Source organism: Chaetodon trifascialis, chromosome 20 (genome assembly GCF_039877785.1).
Source record: "Chaetodon trifascialis isolate fChaTrf1 chromosome 20, fChaTrf1.hap1, whole genome shotgun sequence".
NCBI lineage: Eukaryota > Metazoa > Chordata > Actinopteri > Chaetodontiformes > Chaetodontidae > Chaetodon > Chaetodon trifascialis.
Genome location: NC_092075.1, coordinates 24,170,184 through 24,188,297, shown reverse-complemented (window position 1 = coordinate 24,188,297; position 18,114 = coordinate 24,170,184). Strand labels below are relative to the sequence as shown.

At 41.4% G+C, this 18,114-nt stretch overlaps 1 protein-coding gene across 1 annotated transcript in view; it reads right to left on the bottom strand.

The window, feature by feature from the left end:
• Positions 1-13,724, bottom strand: part of megf10 (multiple EGF-like-domains 10) — a 144,936-nt gene extending 131,212 nt beyond the window's left edge. Inside the window, exons 1-2 of the mRNA XM_070988485.1 lie at positions 13,515-13,724; positions 329-465 (exon numbers count right to left, since the gene is read on the bottom strand). Of these exons, the coding sequence (XP_070844586.1) occupies positions 329-447 (119 nt within the window). The 5' untranslated portion in view covers positions 448-465; positions 13,515-13,724. The remainder of the gene's footprint in view (positions 1-328; positions 466-13,514) is intronic.
• Positions 13,725-18,114: the final 4,390 nt, after the last annotated feature.

Below are 18,114 nucleotides of genomic sequence, written 5' to 3'. Positions count from 1 at the left end.
TATATCTAGAAAATGTTATAGATCTTTGAGATCAGCTCATGAAAAATGGGAGCATAAAAAAAAAGTGTTGCGTTTATATTTTTGTTCAGTATATGTATTCTCATACATGAAAATGAAAATCAGTATCTTACTATCTGCACATTTACATTTGAGCTCTTTCCTGCAATACACTGCAACTGCTGCATAACAATTTTACTTGTAGTTTAGTCTTTCCAGCGAAATGAGTTACCATGCCAAATTATATTAGTCAAAAACTTGAGCAGTCTCTGTGACACAGGCCCCTGTGGTCAAAGGCCATTAACAAAATGATCCCTGCATTGTGACTGACCTCTCCCAGTGGCTGCAGACATTGGGATCCTCCAGGTTGAGTGAGGAAATTATGGAAGGCAGGAAAGAGAAGATCACAGCCAACAGGACAGCTCTGTAGCAGCACAGTGACACCGCCATATCAGTAAGAGCTGCCCCCTATAAAATGAAAGGATGAGGAGACAGGTTATATATCAGTCTGTATCACAAGGTTTCAGTATCACAAAATATGAAAAACAGAAGAACTTGAACAAGTCATTTAGTAAATTAGTTAAACAATGACACTTATATCTGACACTAACCCCTAACTAATAATAAATAACCTGCCAAAAAAACTAGAAGTGATCATACTGCACATCACATCAGAAAAGATGATGAACAGTTTGGCAGCATTTTGGACTGAGACGAAGATCCCCTTCTCGGGTGGAAATCAAATGCCAGCTGCTTTACACTGATCAAATCAAATCAAATCAAACTTTATTTATATAGCACTTTTCATACATAATAAAATGTAACACAAAGTGCTTCACAGGATTTAAAAACAATATAAATCAAAATAAAGCAACAATAAAAACCCATCCCTCCCACCCTCCGTATGTACAAGCACCCACACATGCGCACATACACACACACACACACACACACACACACACACACACACACACACACACACACACACACACACACACACACTCTTACTGCAGACGATGGCAGGGGTAACGAGACATGGCACGGCACTAATGACTGAGGAAAAGGCCACCTTTCGGGTCGTCCACACCGAGGGACATCAGGGACTGTGAGCACAGGGGGCACCCGCACCCGGGCCCACCCGAGCCCGACAGACCGGTGGGCCCCACACCAAGGTAGGGAGTCCCCCAACCAGCCGGGCCAAGAGGGCCCGAGGACAGCCCCCCCTGCAACAGATCAGACACATCTCTCAGTGTGGAGGACCCGCCGAGGAAACACTGGAATTAAAAAATAAACAAATAAATAAATAAGTTGAAAAAATAAATAAATAAATAAACATTTAAAAGAAGAAAAGTTCATAAGACAATAAGTAGAGGAGATAAGATAGAGTAAAATAATACAATGTATAAAACATGAACATTGAGTGAAATGAGATGAGTAAAGGAATAAAAGGAATAAATAGTAAATAAACTATAAACGAAAGCTATAGATAAACTAGTAATAAACTGAGTAAATGAAATAAATAGTAAATAGTCATGTCTTAAGAACATACAACTAAAATATGATAAGATAAGAAGCCTGATTAAAGGAATGAGAAAAATCAGACATATCAATTAAAAGCCTGGTTAAAGAAATGAGTCTTGAGCCTCTTTTTAAAAACATCAACGGTCTCTGCGGCCCTGAGGTTCTCCGGCAGGCTGTTCCACAGTCGGGGGCCATAATGACTAAAAGCCGCCTCCCCATGTGTTTTAGTTCTTACTTTTGGTATGGTTAAGAGGCCGGAGCCGGAGGACCTCAGGGTCCGCGAGGGTTGATATGGTAAAAGAAGGTCAGATAAATAAGAAGGCCCGAGACCGTTAAGACATTTGAAAACTAATAAAAGAACCTTAAAATCTATCCTGAAACGCACGGGGAGCCAATGCAGCGATTTTAAAACTGGTGTAATGTGCTCCCGCCCTCTGGCCCTCATCAGCACGCGAGCGGCCGAGTTCTGTAGTAGTTGAAAATTTGAAGTACTCTTTTTGGGAAGACCAGAGAGCAGGGCATTACAATAATCTAAGCGACAAGAGATAAAAGCATGCATCAGCACCTCCGTGCTGGCCTGAGAGAGAAACGGGCGGACTCTGGCTATATTCTTAAGATGGTAAAAACCTATCTTTGTTATGTTTTTGATGTGTGGAATAAAAGTAAGCTCAGAGTCAAAAATCACGCCCAGATTTTTTACAGAATGTGTCGGTTTAAGATCTTTAAGTTTTGGTAAAAGTTTCTCTCTCTGGCCTTCAGGACCAATGACTAAGACCTCTGTTTTGTCCTGATTGAGCTGAAGGAAATTTTCTGCCATCCATGACTTGATGTCTAAAATACAGTTAAAAAGGGCATCAATGGAAGCTGATGCCGTGCCTCCTGATGACGTCCCCGAGGGGTAGCATGTACAGATTAAAAAGAGTTGGACCTAAAATTGACCCCTGGGGAACCCCACACTTGATCTCATGGGTACCTGAGGAACATGCATCCCAACTTACAAAGAAGTGTCGGTCAGTGAGGTATGAGACGAACCAGTTAAAAGCAGTACCGGAGAGGCCGACCAGGTGCCTCAGTCTGTTCAATAAAATGTGATGGTCTACTGTATCGAAGGCGGCAGTTAGATCCAGTAGTACCAAGACTGTGAGCTTGTGTTTATCTAAGTTGCACCTGATATCATTTAAAATCTTTAATAGGGCTGTCTCGGTACTGTGGTTCATCCTAAAACCAGACTGATACCTTTCTAAGATGTTCTTTTTGTTTAAAAAATCATTTACTTGGTTAAAAACCAGTTTTTCAAAAATTTTACTTAAAAAAGGTAAGTTGGATACAGGTCGATAGTTATTAAGAATATTGGGATCTAAATTGCTCTTCTTCAGAAGGGGCTTCACCACCACCGTTTTAAAGGAGGCGGGGAAGACACCCGTCTGAAGAGAACAATTCACCATGTATAACAGCTGTTCCTCAAAGGACCCATAGAGCGTTGTAAAAAACGGTGTGGGAATTGGGTCTAAAAGGCAGGTTGTGGGGTTTACCTGGGAGAAAACTCGACCAAGTGTCCTTGCATCAACCAGGGCAAAACTCTCCAGTGTTTCCTCAGGTAAAACCTGTGATCCAGACATATTGGTAGTTAAAACCTGTTGCGATAAAAGACTGGATCTGATGTTATCAATTTTGCGCCTGAAGTGGTCTGCAAAGTCTTCACACAAGGTATTTGTTATTGTCTTATGAGATCTGTTAAAATTACTGTTTATTAAAAGATCAATTGTGGAGAAGAGAAATTTGGGATTATTTTTATGGTCAGAGATTAGTTTTTTGAAGTGAGAAATTCTTGCCTGTTTAATGGTGTTATTGTAAGTTTTGAGGTGATGACGAAAAATTTCATGGTGGACTGTCAACTTTGATTTTCTCCATTTCCTCTCAGCACTCCTGCAGTTTCTTTTCAGATGCCTAATATCTTCATTTATCCACGGAGGTGTAGGTTGTAGGTGATGTGTAGGTGATGTCGAGCATGACCTGGAATTGTTATTGCTGTTTCTGTTATTTATTGCTATTTTGTTATTATTTGATAAGCCTACTGGACACTATAGGCTGTGCTTTTATTTGTTGTTAACTTCAATCTGTTTGATGGATTCCTTAATTTATGTCATGTACTTCCACTAATTGTTTGGGGTGGGGTGAATTCTAGGTCAACATGTTAAGCGTTTACTGCAGGACACACAGAGAGGAGCCTGGCACGTGTCAGGCTAAAGTGAGCTCAACTTGCATTTCTAAAATTTTAAACTTTTGTGATTATGCTTGGGCCACTGTTCTTTAAACAGGGGTATTTATTGTATCAGTGTCTATGCATGTATTTATAGTTTTATGTTTGTTTGTTTCTTAATGATATTTAAACCAACCAAACTAGAGCCAGAGCTAAGCGCAGGAGGTAGCGCAATCGTCCACTTATCAGAAAGGTCGGTGGTGCAATCCCTGACCCCGGCAGTCTACATGTTGAAGCATTCTTGGGCAAGACACTAAACACCAAATTTCTCCCAATGCTGTGTGAGTGTGTGTAAATGGTTAATGCTCATAATGAGCAGGTAGCCACCATAGTGTGAACGTGTGTGAATGGTTAAATGTAGACTTGTATCGTAAAAAGCGCTTAGAGTAGTCGTCAGAAAATACACTACATTAACAACTATTCTTTATTTACTGGTTTTATAGTTGTTGTTAACAGATGTTGCTCATTTGCTCTTCCATTTCTGATGTTGTTCAGAGAATATGAACTGGAATAAAACTGGAACATGCATCACATTTTTGTCATTGTGTGTGTATGACTTAGACTACTTCTTAATTGATCCTAATTTGGGAAATTACTTTGTTGCAGTAGCAACTACACAATTTCCCCTGGGGAAATTCTGAAAGGGCCACGGGGACTGCCAGAGTGTGTACATTATGATGAGATTCTTCAGAGATTTCAAACAATTAATGCTAAGCTAACATTAGCATGTCAAATAACACATTAAGATCTCAAACACCATTAGAATGCATTTAAGAGTCATTTTACTGTAGGTTAGCATGTTAGCATTAACATGCTAATCATTAGCATATTAGCATAACAATCTGATATCAAAAGTCAAACCTGAATGCACCAACAAGTTCATAGGATCTCATATTAGCATTAGCCGCTGTTAGCGTTGTGGCTAATGCTAACAGGTCAACATCACTCATTACATGACATTTCAAACTCACCAGTTCAGTAGAATCACAAGGCACACACAAGATTACAGGTCCCCAGCACAATTTCACACACACACAGACACAGGTGCACATGCACATGCGCACATGCTCAGTGCAACAGACACACACGCATTCAGACGGAGAAAAAGACCGATTTTCTGCCTCTGCACTGGTCTCACATTTGGGCTTATGCTGACAAAATGGTAGCTCCTATCGGAAAAAAACACAGACCATCATCGCTGTAAGGACTTCCTGAACAATTTGGTGTGATTTCGGTGTTTCTACAGAAAATGTTTTGGAGACACTTGCGAGTCTTTGTGTGGTTTCAGCTGATAGATAAGTGTAAACCATAGACCATATGTGCAATACTGCAATGATGCAGATCATATGTAAAAGTAATATGTGTATGTTACTATTTTACAGTGTGATGGCTCATGGCAGGAATGATTTCCTGTAGTTGTCCTTGTGACAGCAGAGCTGAAGCTGTCTATTGGAAAAGGAGCTCTGCTATCTGTCCACGAGGTGGTGAAGAGGATGTTCAGGGTTATCCATGATGGATTACAGTCAGTCCAGTGTCCTCCTCTCCACCACCTCCTCAAAAGTGTCTAGTCAGCCAATAACTGAGCTGACCTTCCTGATCAGTTTGTTCAGTCTGTTGGTGTCACCAGCTCCGATGCTGCTCCCCCAGCACACTGCAGCAAAGAAGAGTGCACTGGCAACAACAGACTGGTAAAAGATCTCCAACATCTTGCTGCACACATTGAATGATCTGAGCCTCCTCAGGAAATAGTCTGCTCATCCCCTTCTTATACAAAGTGTTGATGTTAGTTTTCCAGTTCAGTCTGTTGTCGAGTTGCACTCCGAGGTATTTATAATCCTCAACAACTGCAACATTCTCCCCCTGAGTACACAGTGGTTGTGTGGTCGTCCTGTTCCCTCTGAAATCAATCACCATCTCCTTGGTCTTGGCTATGTTAAACAGCAGGTGATTTTTACCAGACCATTCCACAAAATCTTCCACTACTGCTCTGTATTCCTCCTCTCGTCCATGCTTTATACACCCCACCACCGCTGCTGCTACAAACTAAGTGGGAGTAAGCACGCTGCAACAGGTGTATGACGGCGTCGTCCAAGATGGGGTTGGTAGGCAAACTGTAGAGGGTCCAGTGATGATTTCACCTGCAGTCTGAGGTGGGCCAGGACCAGCCTCTCCAGCACCTTCATCGTGACGATGTACAGGCAACGGGTCTGTAGTCGTTGGGGCCAGATGGAGATTTCTTCTTTGGAACAGGAACCATGAAAGATGTCCTCGAAAGCACTGCGACTCTCTGCAGGCTGAGGCTCAGCTTGAAGAGGTGTCCCAGGATCATGGACAGCTGGCTGGCTCAAGTCCTCAGGACTCTGGAACTAATGCCATCTGGGTCAGCAGCCTTGCCCAGGTGCAGCATCTCCAGCTGCCTTCTTATCTGGCTCACAGTCAGGCGGTGCTGTGGGGGATGTAGGAGTTGAGTCCAAGGGAGGGATCACCAGGGAGGGTTGGAGGGAGAAAGCTTGGGCGGGGGGGTGGGGGGGTGGAAGCTGCTGTGGATAGTGGTGAGGTGTGATGGGGTGGGGCAATGTCGGGCCACTCCTGGCTGTGAGCTAAACCTGTTGAAAATGTGGTTTAGCTCAATGGCCTTCTCAAGCCTGCCGGCTGCTGGTCTGTCTTTTGCCTTGAGCTCCGTGATCTCCTTCATTCCTGTCCACACATTCTTCACCCTGTTCTGCTGGAGTTTGGCCTTCAGCTTCCTCCTGTAGGCATCTCTGCTCTGCCTCAGCTTCTCCCTCAGCTCGTGTTGAACACTCTCAGTTCTTTTTTGTCCCCTGATCTGAAAGCTTGGTTCTTTTTCTTCAGCTTCTTCAGCAGACTTTTCAGCTCACTGGTGATCCAGGGCGTGTTGTTGGGAAAGCAGCGTACAGTCTGGGTTGGCAGTATGGTCTGTTCACAGAATTTGATGTACTCTGTGATACACTCTGTCAGGCTGTTGATGTCCTCCCCATGTGGTTCAAACAACACATTGAGACACACGTCTCAGAGCAGTCCTGCAGTGACTCATTAGCCTCCTGAGTCCACCTCCTCACTGTTCTCATGGACACAGGCTGCCTCTGGACAATAGGGACATACCGAGGTGTTAACAACACCAGGCTGTGATCAGCTCTACCTAGGGGGGAAGGCCAGTGGCACTGTATGCATCCTTTGCATTGGCACACAATAAGTTCAGTGTGGCGTTGTCTCTGGTGGGACAGTTGAAAAACTGGTTCAAAGTTGGCAGAATTTTGTCCAAAGAATTGTGGTTAAAACACATTTGGTTGCTGCGTTTGTAGGCTGCTACAGCGGACTGGATGATCAAATCAAATCAAACTTTATTTATATAGCACTTTTCATACATAATAAAATGCAACACAAAGTGCTTCACAAGAGTTAAAAACAATATAAATCAAAATAGAACAACAAAAAAACCCCATCCCTCCCACCCTCCATATGTACAAACACCCACCCTCAACTACATGCATACACACACACACACACACACACACACACACACACACACACACACACACACACACACACACACACACACACACACACACACACACTCTCACCACAGACAGTAGCAGGGGTAACGAGACATGGAAGGGCACTAATGATTGAGGAGAATGCCACCTTTGGGGTCGTCCACACCGAGTCATCAGGGACTGTGAGCACAGGGGGCACCCGCACCCAGGCCCACCTGACCCTGACAGACCGACGGACCCCCACACCAGACCAGTGGACCCCCACATGATGTCACATTCTCTGTCCCCCTCAGCCTTCGGAGGGATGTAAACAGTGATCATGATGGCGGACGTGACCTCCCGAGGCAAATAATAAGGCCACATCCCCACAGCTAGCAGCTCAATGTCCAGGCTACAGAAACAGCGCAATCCCTCCTCCTTTCTTCTTACCTCTATGAGCCACATCTCTGTCCGCCCGCACAAAGTTGAAGCCAGGTACCTCCACACTCCGGTCTAGGATGTCTGAATGCAACCACGACTCAGTGAAGACCATTAGGCTGCACTGTCGGTATTCCCATTGAGTCCTGACCAGTGCAACGAGCTCATCCGGTCTTTGACTCTGGCTCTGCAGACCCGACATCATCTCTTCAGCTCGTCCGGGACTACAATCCTCTCTCCGGGCAGCAGCGTGGGTTTACACAAACCCACAAGACCCATGCGATCAGCTGCTCGTGTGTGTAGACAATGCCCCCACTCCCAACTGTATGGCCCTCCATTACAAAGAGTGTAAAAAGTAACAGAAAGGCCACCAAAAAAGTTGTAAAATTGCACAAGAACAGTGCGACACAGATACCAAAAGCGCAGTTAAGAAATAGAAGTTAAAGAGACGGAAAAAACACAAATTAGCAAAAAACAAACAAAAATGACAGAGCTACTTCAACAGGCTGCCACCTAGCACAGCACCATCTTCCATCTTGTGTATCATAATAATGGTAATAGGCTTTATTTGTAAGACAACACTCTATTGATCCCACACTGGGGAAATTCCAAACTCCAGCTTGATTAACCTCTCTGTGCTTGTGAACCAGCTAAATTTCTTGATGCCAACAAGGCTAGCCCTGTGTCTTCTGGCTAATCCCCTTTCAAAAATGTTGGTTGATGGAGGTAGCCTGCAACATGTCTCCTGTGGCTATATTGCTGCTGACAGTGTGTCTATGCAGCCACTTTATGGACCAGCAGGGCCAGTCCTCTCCAGTTTCACTGAGCAAAGAGAACGCACAGCTGCAGTCACCAACACTGACACCCTCCCCATCCACAACAGCCGCACTGCTGCCCACAAAAGGACCATGCTGTGTGTGTGAAAGGACTCCAGACACACAACCCCTGATGGAGCAGATTAGGCTGGGTGCACAACTTACACTGTTCCAGGCAACACAGTATGGACACCTCTGTGTCTGCTCAAAAAGGACTAACAGCAACCTGACCTGCTATCTGAAGTCACTCCAGGGCCAGACCAAGGCTGCACTCAGGCCATAAACCAGTATCTATTTGCAGTTTTGGGGGCCTGTTTTCTTGAATGGATGAAGCATTAAAAAATGTAGTAAATGCTTTCACATTTGATAAGAATTTATCATAGTTACCAAATTATTTTAGAGTTGTTTGTCCCTTCACATAGCGGATAAGGCTGCAAAGTGGCTGTTCAATCCCATGCACACAAGAATACACTTTTGGTAACGTGCTACTGAGCTGTTTGACAGTGTGTTTTGTGTTTTGAACATATAAACATAAACCTGAAATTAAATGATGTTTTAAGCTTTAAACTGAAGCCTGTGTGGAAATAATTACAGCAATATTATAACAATTTCTTTGCTATATTTAAACCAGTGACAAGTTGTTGTAACCTACCAAGTAGGTTATAAAACTGCAAAAAAAAAAATGATAACACAGGGGCTCTAGTTTCACAGGGGTAAGGCATAGGTGTATGTCTGTAGCAACATGACTAAAAATGTAGGGTTTCTAAAAAAACAATGGGTTGCATATCTCTACACCAGCATGTCAGCCAGGCTCAGTTCCACTTTGCATGTGTCCCAATCCCACACTCTCTCATTATATAGGCCTGCTAGTTGCAACCATGTTTAGAGCATGGTATGTTCACACTGAAAGCACATACAGTGTGCTGATAGTTGGTGGATACTTTTGTCCCACAATGCTCAAATCAAAGAAAGTGAAACTTATAGACTGGCTCCAGCTCTGAAAACAAGAATAAAGCAATAAATCCTTGTGAATTCCAGTGATGTTGTTTGATTGACCTACACCGATGAACATCGATGCAGGTGTCCAGTGTCTAAAATTAACACCCAAGTGCTAAATGTGGGTAGATTTTATGTTTGGTGAGTAAATCTCAGAAGGCTATGCAGAGAGTATCTACCGTGCTTTCCTGTCATTCACAGGTTGTGCTGCCTTTGTTCTCTGTTGTGTCAGAGTCTGACACACACATAGGAAGATATTAAAAAATATTTTTTAAAATCCTATCAGATTGTTATCAATAATCTCAACCATATTTTGTACAGGTCTCCAAATACTTCTGTGATCATTTTCAATTGTTTTGCTGCTAATTTAATAATTAGGTGCTAAAATCATAACAATATCGCATTCAGTTTTATTTTGAAATTTCATCAAAAAATCTCACTGATCAAATTCATGTTGGCAACTCCACACTGTTCTTGTAGCTTATAACAGGTCCCCGGCTACCTCTGTGACAAATGTTTTTATGTGCATGGGTTTTGAGACTAAATAAACAAACACCAAAGAGGAGCTCCATTTCTTGCTCTTAATCAGTCTTTTGCCTCTTTTTAGGTGCAGCAGACACATAGTCTCCTTCCTCTTCAAAACAAAAAACAACTGGCAACATTCAAATACTGATTTGGACAGATTATCATGGCAACAGTAGAAACCTAGACACTTTGAAACATTCAAATCAGCCCTATATCTTAGTACAATGCAGTACACGACATATTGCACAGTTTAACTCTACTTCCATCAAATGCACTTTGGCAGGATAAACACTATTCTGCTATCACCTTGCTATTGTTATGCAAAATCTGTGCACAGCTGAAAGTACAAATGAGCCTTTTTTGGTTTTTTAGTGAAGCTAAAAAAGCAATACATATTACAATAATGTCCACTACAGCAAGAACCACTTCAGTTTAACATTTTTTATTCAAGCTATGAGCAGAATTAAAACACTCTACAAAAACATTTGTTTTTTGATTTTATTTTTATCATCATTTTGCTGATGTCAGCATACTCTCTAGTTAATCTGTTAATTTTTTTCTTTTATGTTTCTTTGTTTAACTTGGTTTGAGAGGTTGTTCAGGAAAGAAGTGGGCACAGGTAGCAGGCTATGACTGACAAAACAACAGCTGAAGCTGAGGAAGTGAGCCTACAGCTGTCTATAATGGATATTGAGCAAGCCAAAGTACTGCTTAGACTGATTATGGTAAACAACTGTGACCACATAGTGCTGACACTAACAAGCTGAGCCCATACTTTGTTAAAATGATCATCATACTGAGGATGTAAAAGAAAAATTGGAATAGCGGTGGCATAGGATGAAAAACAACCTCCCTGACTGGAAGGAAGCTGTTTTGCAGTAAGGGCTGACCATCACAAAAAAAAAAAAAAAAAAAAAATCTCAACACGTGGGAAACACTCCGTATTAGGGATTAGGGAGTACACATTCTGTGATTCTCAACCTTTAAATTTTTCACTCAAAAACATTTGTTACTTCTGACTGACTGGAACATCTGAGAAAACACAGCTGCTGTGTGTGTGTGTGTGAGTGAGAGAGAGAGAGAGAGAGAGAGAGAGAGAGAGAGAGAGAGTTTATTGAATATGTCCTTTCTGGTTTTGTTGGCCACGTTATGTTTTGACTTTCATCTCACAGTCAGTTGCATGTGTCCTGCAGTGACTTTCCCTCACTCACTTTCAATGGGGAAACACCACACAGTATGTGCTATTCTACAATGTGTAGAATAGCACAAAAACAAAAAACAACTGGCAACATTCAAATACTGATTTGGACAGATTATCATGGCAACAGTAGAAACCTAGACACTTTGAAACATTCAAATCAGCCCTATATCTTAGTACAATGCAGTACACGACATATTGCACAGTTTAACTCTACTTCCATCAAATGCACTTTGGCAGGATAAACACTATTCTGCTATCACCTTGCTATTGTTATGCAAAATCTGTGCACAGCTGAAAGTACAAATGAGCCTTTTTTGGTTTTTTAGTGAAGCTAAAAAAGCAATACATATTACAATAATGTCCACTACAGCAAGAACCACTTCAGTTTAACATTTTTTATTCAAGCTATGAGCAGAATTAAAACACTCTACAAAAACATTTGTTTTTTGATTTTATTTTTATCATCATTTTGCTGATGTCAGCATACTCTCTAGTTAATCTGTTAATTTTTTTCTTTTATGTTTCTTTGTTTAACTTGGTTTGAGAGGTTGTTCAGGAAAGAAGTGGGCACAGGTAGCAGGCTATGACTGACAAAACAACAGCTGAAGCTGAGGAAGTGAGCCTACAGCTGTCTATAATGGATGTTGAGCAAGCCAAAGTACTGCTTAGACTGATTATGGTAAACAACTGTGACTACATAGTGCTGACACTAACAAGCTGAGCCCATACTTTGTTAAAATGATCATCATACTGAGGATGTAAAAGAAAAATTGGAATAGCGGTGGCATAGGATGAAAAACAACCTCCCTGACTGGAAGGAAGCTGTTTTGCAGTAAGGGCTGACCATCACAAAAAAAAAAAAAAAAAAAATCTCAACACGTGGGAAACACTCTGTATTAGGGATTAGGGAGTACACATTCTGTGATTCTCAACCTTTAAATTTTTCACTCAAAAACATTTGTTACTTCTGACTGACTGGAACATCTGAGAAAACACAGCTGCTGTGTGTGTGTGTGTGTGTGTGTGTGTGTGTGTGTGTGTGTGTGTGTGTGTGTGTGAGAGTGAGAGAGTGAGTGAGAGAGAGAGAGAGAGAGAGAGAGAGAGAGAGAGAGAGAGAGAGAGAGAGAGTTTATTGAATATGTCCTTTCTGGTTTTGTTGGCCACGTTATGTTTTGACTTTCATCTCACAGTCAGTTGCATGTGTCCTGCAGTGACTTTCCCTCACTCACTTTCAATGGGGAAACACCACACAGTATGTGCTATTCTACAATGTGTCTCCATGCACAACAACACAATAGTTAGTGCACGTAATCAGCTTCAGGCCAACAGCTGAATCCCAACAACATTCAAATTAACAGGATATCATTTAGAAACTCACTTCCATGGACACTGTATCCATGCAAACTGCATCTTGCATCTTGATTCCATCGCTTATTCTGATGTTAATGGGTCCAAGTCGGGTCGAGTCAAGCCAAGTCAAGGCAAGCCAGCACATATGTATGGAAAAGGCCTACAGCATACGTGATCGCATAAGGTGAAAGATGGAGTGTTGCAACCAGTTCCATTCCAAAAAAAACTGGTAGCAACATTTTCCATCTTGAAATAGTCAGGCTTCGCGGCAAAGAGCAGTTTGGACTTTATTTAGTGGTGCAGTAACGATTTCTGGGATCTATGCTGTCCAACTATTAATGGATGGGAGAGGTGGTGGAACGTAGGTCTAACCAACATTTTTAGAATTTAGGGGTTTTGCATTCTTGATAGCCTCATGACCATGAGACGAGTGTTGATTTGTTTGGCACAATATTAAACAATAAACAAGAATATTGTAAAATTGTTACATTATTCCTAGTGCTCATTGTAGACAATGTTAGTATATTCACCAAGTTGCAAAATGATACTGCATTACATATCCTTCATTGAAATGTTAAAACTATATGCTATGACATATACGAATATGTCAAATATATGTATACACAATGGCATATTAAATTGTACCCTATGTTATCCCTCTGAAATGGATGAATACAACTAAAATGGTAAAACTAAAGGTAGTTTCACAAATGTGCTTTCTAGTAATTGAATACATCTTCACTTCCACCTCTGCTTAAAGACGCCGTGGAGTTTGGTAGGTTGGCAAAAACACAGCAAACACCACGTTTTCTCCTTCTCCTTTCATCCTCATCTCAAACTAAAAAAAATGTATTCGTGAACATTATATTAATTTAGAGCATACTCTGAATGATTTTTTTAAATGCGGAAACATTTACCTTATCTATGAGAGAATAACAGTCTTGTGTCTTGGCCCATGAGTCCGTCCTTTGGCGCTGGTGGTGATATATCCAGTTATTGATCAATTAAAAAAAAATCTTGTCCTTCTGACAGCTCCCAAGACATTAAAGTGAAGTGACTGGACGCGCTGTTTATTGCACGGTTCAGTCTGATAAGAGTCGTCTCCGCCAGCGTCCGATCGACACAATGAGAAACTTTACCCACTCTCAAAGCACTGGCCGGACTGTTCCCGTGACATCACCAGCCTCTCCACCAATTACAGGATGTCGCCGTCCTGCACGTTTCATTTAAATGGAAGTTTGCTGTATTATATGTCAAGTCTATGGCAAGCCGTTCCTGTCAGAAATATGCCCCATTCAGTCACGGTTCAACTGCATTACGGCGTAAAAAACGCCGTTTTTTTAGATTTTACGGCGTTTTTTACGCCGTAATGCGCAAAAAGAACGCCGCTTTTTACGCCGTAATGAAGTCCTCCAAGAACGCGCGTAAAAAAAAAAAAAAAAAAAAAAGCCGTTTTGTGCACATCACAACGCGCGTAAAAAATGGCGTTTTTCTAGTATGATAATAATCTCTACCCTTCTTTTCTCTCAGCCACTGAATCTGAAGTGTCTGCGCCCAATCGCTGATCAAGACAAGCAGACCAAATCAGTTCAGCACCAGATCTCCTTTGCGGCAAAGTTTGTCCTAACTTACCTTGTAGTATCTCGTAGGTTAATATTTTGGGTGATAAGCAGGAAAATGTTCCATAAATTAACTTCGTCATTATTTTAAATTCCTCTTCCATGCATCGTTTATTTATTTCTTTTTGTGGTTAATGCTTCTATGTCATTGTTGATTGTGACCTCACCTGGTCTGTGAACACCACGTCACTGGTGAAAAGGGCACAGCAACGCCTGCAGTTTCTGCGCAAGATGAGGAGAGCCCACCTGCCTCCGCCCATCCTCACTACATTCTACAGAAGCACCAAAGAGAGCATCTTGACTAGCTGTATCTCTGTGTGGTGTGGAGGCTGCAGTGCTGCTGACTGGAAGAATGTGAGGAGAGTGGTGAGGACAGCAGAGAAAATCATTGGGACTTCTCCTCCCTCCATTCAGGACATTGCACGTAAACGCTGCATGTCCCATGCCATTGACATTATCAGGGACTCTTCACATCCCCACCATGATCTTTTCTCCCTGCTGGCCTCTGGAAAGAGGTTCTGCAGCAATCGATGCAGGACCACCAGGTTCTGCAACAGCTTTTTCCCTCAGGCCATCAGACTATTGAACTCTAAATGAGCATCTTTTGCACCACAGTTGTCACCTCAGGTCATTCTCTTATATGCACTTTAAACTTAATTGTATATCTGTGCTGCTTGTTTTTCTCTGTTTTTTACTTACCGCACATCCCTGCTGCTATTCTTTAACTTAACCTATATTCTACTGTTTATTGTACACACTGTTTATTTCACATACTGTTTATTTATACACTGTATTATTCTGCCGTTTAGGGTTAGGATATATAGGCTGTTTACTGAATGACAATAAAGTTTGTCTAAAGTCTAAAGTCTGTAATGCTTCACCTATCTGCAATTAAGATGTGAAATTATTGGACTGCAGGTGGCATCACACAACTAACCAGTACTGGATCGATCCTGTTAGATCTGTTATTAGATAGATAGATTGATAGAAGACGATGTAAATTTTATTAAAGAAATTAGACCATTTGAAAACATTAACTTCCACTGTAGTTTATTTTAAATATCCTGCCTAACTGAAATGCTATTTTAACCAGTTGCTTCTAGTCAGGGCAGCATGGTGGTGCAGCAGGTAGTGCGCGTGCCTCACAGCAAGAAGGTTGCCGGTTCGATCCCCGGGCAGGGCCTTTCTGTCTGAAGTTTTCATGTTCTTCCCGTGCATGCATGGGTTCTCTCTGAGTACCGCGGCTTCCTCCCACAGACAAAAAACATGCTCATTAGGTTAATTGGTGACTCTAAAATTGCCCCTAGGTGTGAGTGTGAGTGCCCTACGATCGACTGGCAACCTGTCCAGGGTGTACCCCGCCTCTCGCCCATTGACATCTGGGTTGGGCTCCAGCCCCCCCACACCCCTGAAAGGGATAGGCAGTATAGAAAATGGATGGATGCTTTTAGTCTGGAGGCCAAAACTGATATTAAAACTTTATCAGACACTGTTTGTAACAAGCATACAACCTATCCAGTTTTGATATTTAACCCCTTACCATGTGTACCATCTTTCCATGTTACCTCCTGTAATTTTGGGCAAATGTACAATATAATCCAATTTATGTGCAAGTATGATCTTTAAAAAAATAATACTCTATCACAACAGTATAACACCACAAGGGGCATTGTTGTGTCAGCACAGCTGTGATTTGGCATGAGGCAGCAGATCCAGTGAAGATGATCACAGCAGGTGTCAACAGTCTGAACAAAACTTTATAAAGGAGTGAATTTCACAAAATAGATTAACCTGGTCTATTTGTCTACAATGGGGTGGCCAAACTTTTTTGTTCGCGGGCCACATACAAAAAAATTTACGACATCAGGGGTATGAAATCAAGATCGCCAGTTTTCAACCTGTTAAAAGTGAAAGAGCAACAGTGTTTGTAGACCAGAAAACCCCTTTAATTTCCAAAGCATTCTATAATACTATAGTACTCAATCCTACTATTCAGTTGAGATTTATGAGCAATCTTTTAATTTTCTGAGTAAAATGTACATAGAGAAATATAAGAATGGGCCACATTACATTTTATGAAGAGATTTCATGGCAGCATTTGGCCCCCGGGCCTTAGTTTGGCCACCCCTGGTCTACAAAAACATTTACCTCAAGATTCTACCATCACATGTTGCCAGAAACAGGTAGTCTAAACTGTTTTCCAACTAGCTATACTTCCCAGACAGATAGCTAGACTAATGTACTTTCATTCCTACTTGCCTTTATTTTGTGCAGATGTGTAATGGAAATATTATGTCCAATCCAAGTCCAATAATTTCATATCTTAATTGCAGATAGGTGAAGCATTATAATGATGTTAGCTGTGTTTCCTCCCCTCCTGATTCTACCAGAGGGCTTACCATAGCAAAAAAAAAAAGGATATATATATGTATATGTACCCAAAATATATGTCTATATATCCTAACAATGCATGGAAGGGGAGTTTAAATAACGTCAAAACAACGACAGAAATGAGAGGAAAAATTGTAAGCACACACAGGTTTCTGCCATCTTGTTTACTAACACAGGGCTGCAAAGTCAGTGGGTTTATATCCAAACAAATACATCTCAATATAGCAACGTGGTGCATGACAGTTGTAAAAAAAAAACAAAAAACTGCACAAGGTCCAAGTAAACAATGCCACTCGCTGGATTCAAACCTGCATGCTAAAAGAACACTGATTACAGGGGAGGAGCTCTAACCACTGTACCACTTCCTCACTTCATTCCCCAGAGGCTAAACCAGTCACAATCAACAATGTCAATAACAATGTCATAGAAGCATTGACCACAAAAAGAAATAAATAAATGATGCATGGAAGAGGAATTTAAAATAACGACAAAGTTAATTTCTGGAATATTTTCCCAAAATATCAACCTACGAGAAACTACAAGTTAAGTTAGGACAAACTTTGCCACAAAGGAGATCTGTGCTAAACTGATTTGGTCTGCTTGTCTTGATCAGCGACTGGGCGCAGACACTTCAAATTCAGCGGCTGAGAGAAAAGAAGGGTAGAGATCAGCGCGGCAGAAAAAAAAAAAAAAGAATTTTTTCTTGGGGGGGCAAGCTAGGGGCACAGACTGTGGAGGGGTGGCACACTGAAATGACTTTTTTTTAAGTGCCCCACAGTCTTAGATCATAATAAATGGTAGGCCGAGGTATTAATAGTAGAGCTATTTCATTTACCCAAATAATGCACAGTGTAGCATCCAGCATTTAGAAATCTTATCTGTCTGAGAAAAATGTTTTTTGTTTGTTGCTCCGGAAGAGTATTCTGGTGTACAACCTAGTAGTAGTACAGTATTAGTTTCAGGAAGATAAATGCTTGTGTTTCCTAGGCATCTATGCCTACCTCTTTGTTACCTTACAGCAGGGCTATTCAATTACTGGGGAACTGGGGCCAGTTCATGAAACTGAGGCCAAATAAGGGGCCAGAAAATTAGTAATCATGGTAACATATGAACAAATTTTAACAACATACTGAAGGAGTTAATATAGAATTTATTTTGTAAGTGCATGGCAACATTTGCATTGTGTTATATTAAGACACATAGGTCCAAGGCACTGTTAATTTCAAATAGCAACATCATGTTCAAAAATCAGAGCCATATCACACATATTTAATATTTCACTAGTTTGACTGACAGGCAAAATCAGAACTCCACCAACAATGATAAAACCAGTGAATAGAACAGCAAATAGAATAGAATTATAGCAACATATCACTGCATGCTATTTTATCAAGGCAAAGTATTTCAAATTGCATCACTCTGTTAAATGAATAAAATTCTAAATAACAGATATGGCACATGGACTGACAGACAAAGTAAACTTCAAATGCACCAACAAATACAAAAC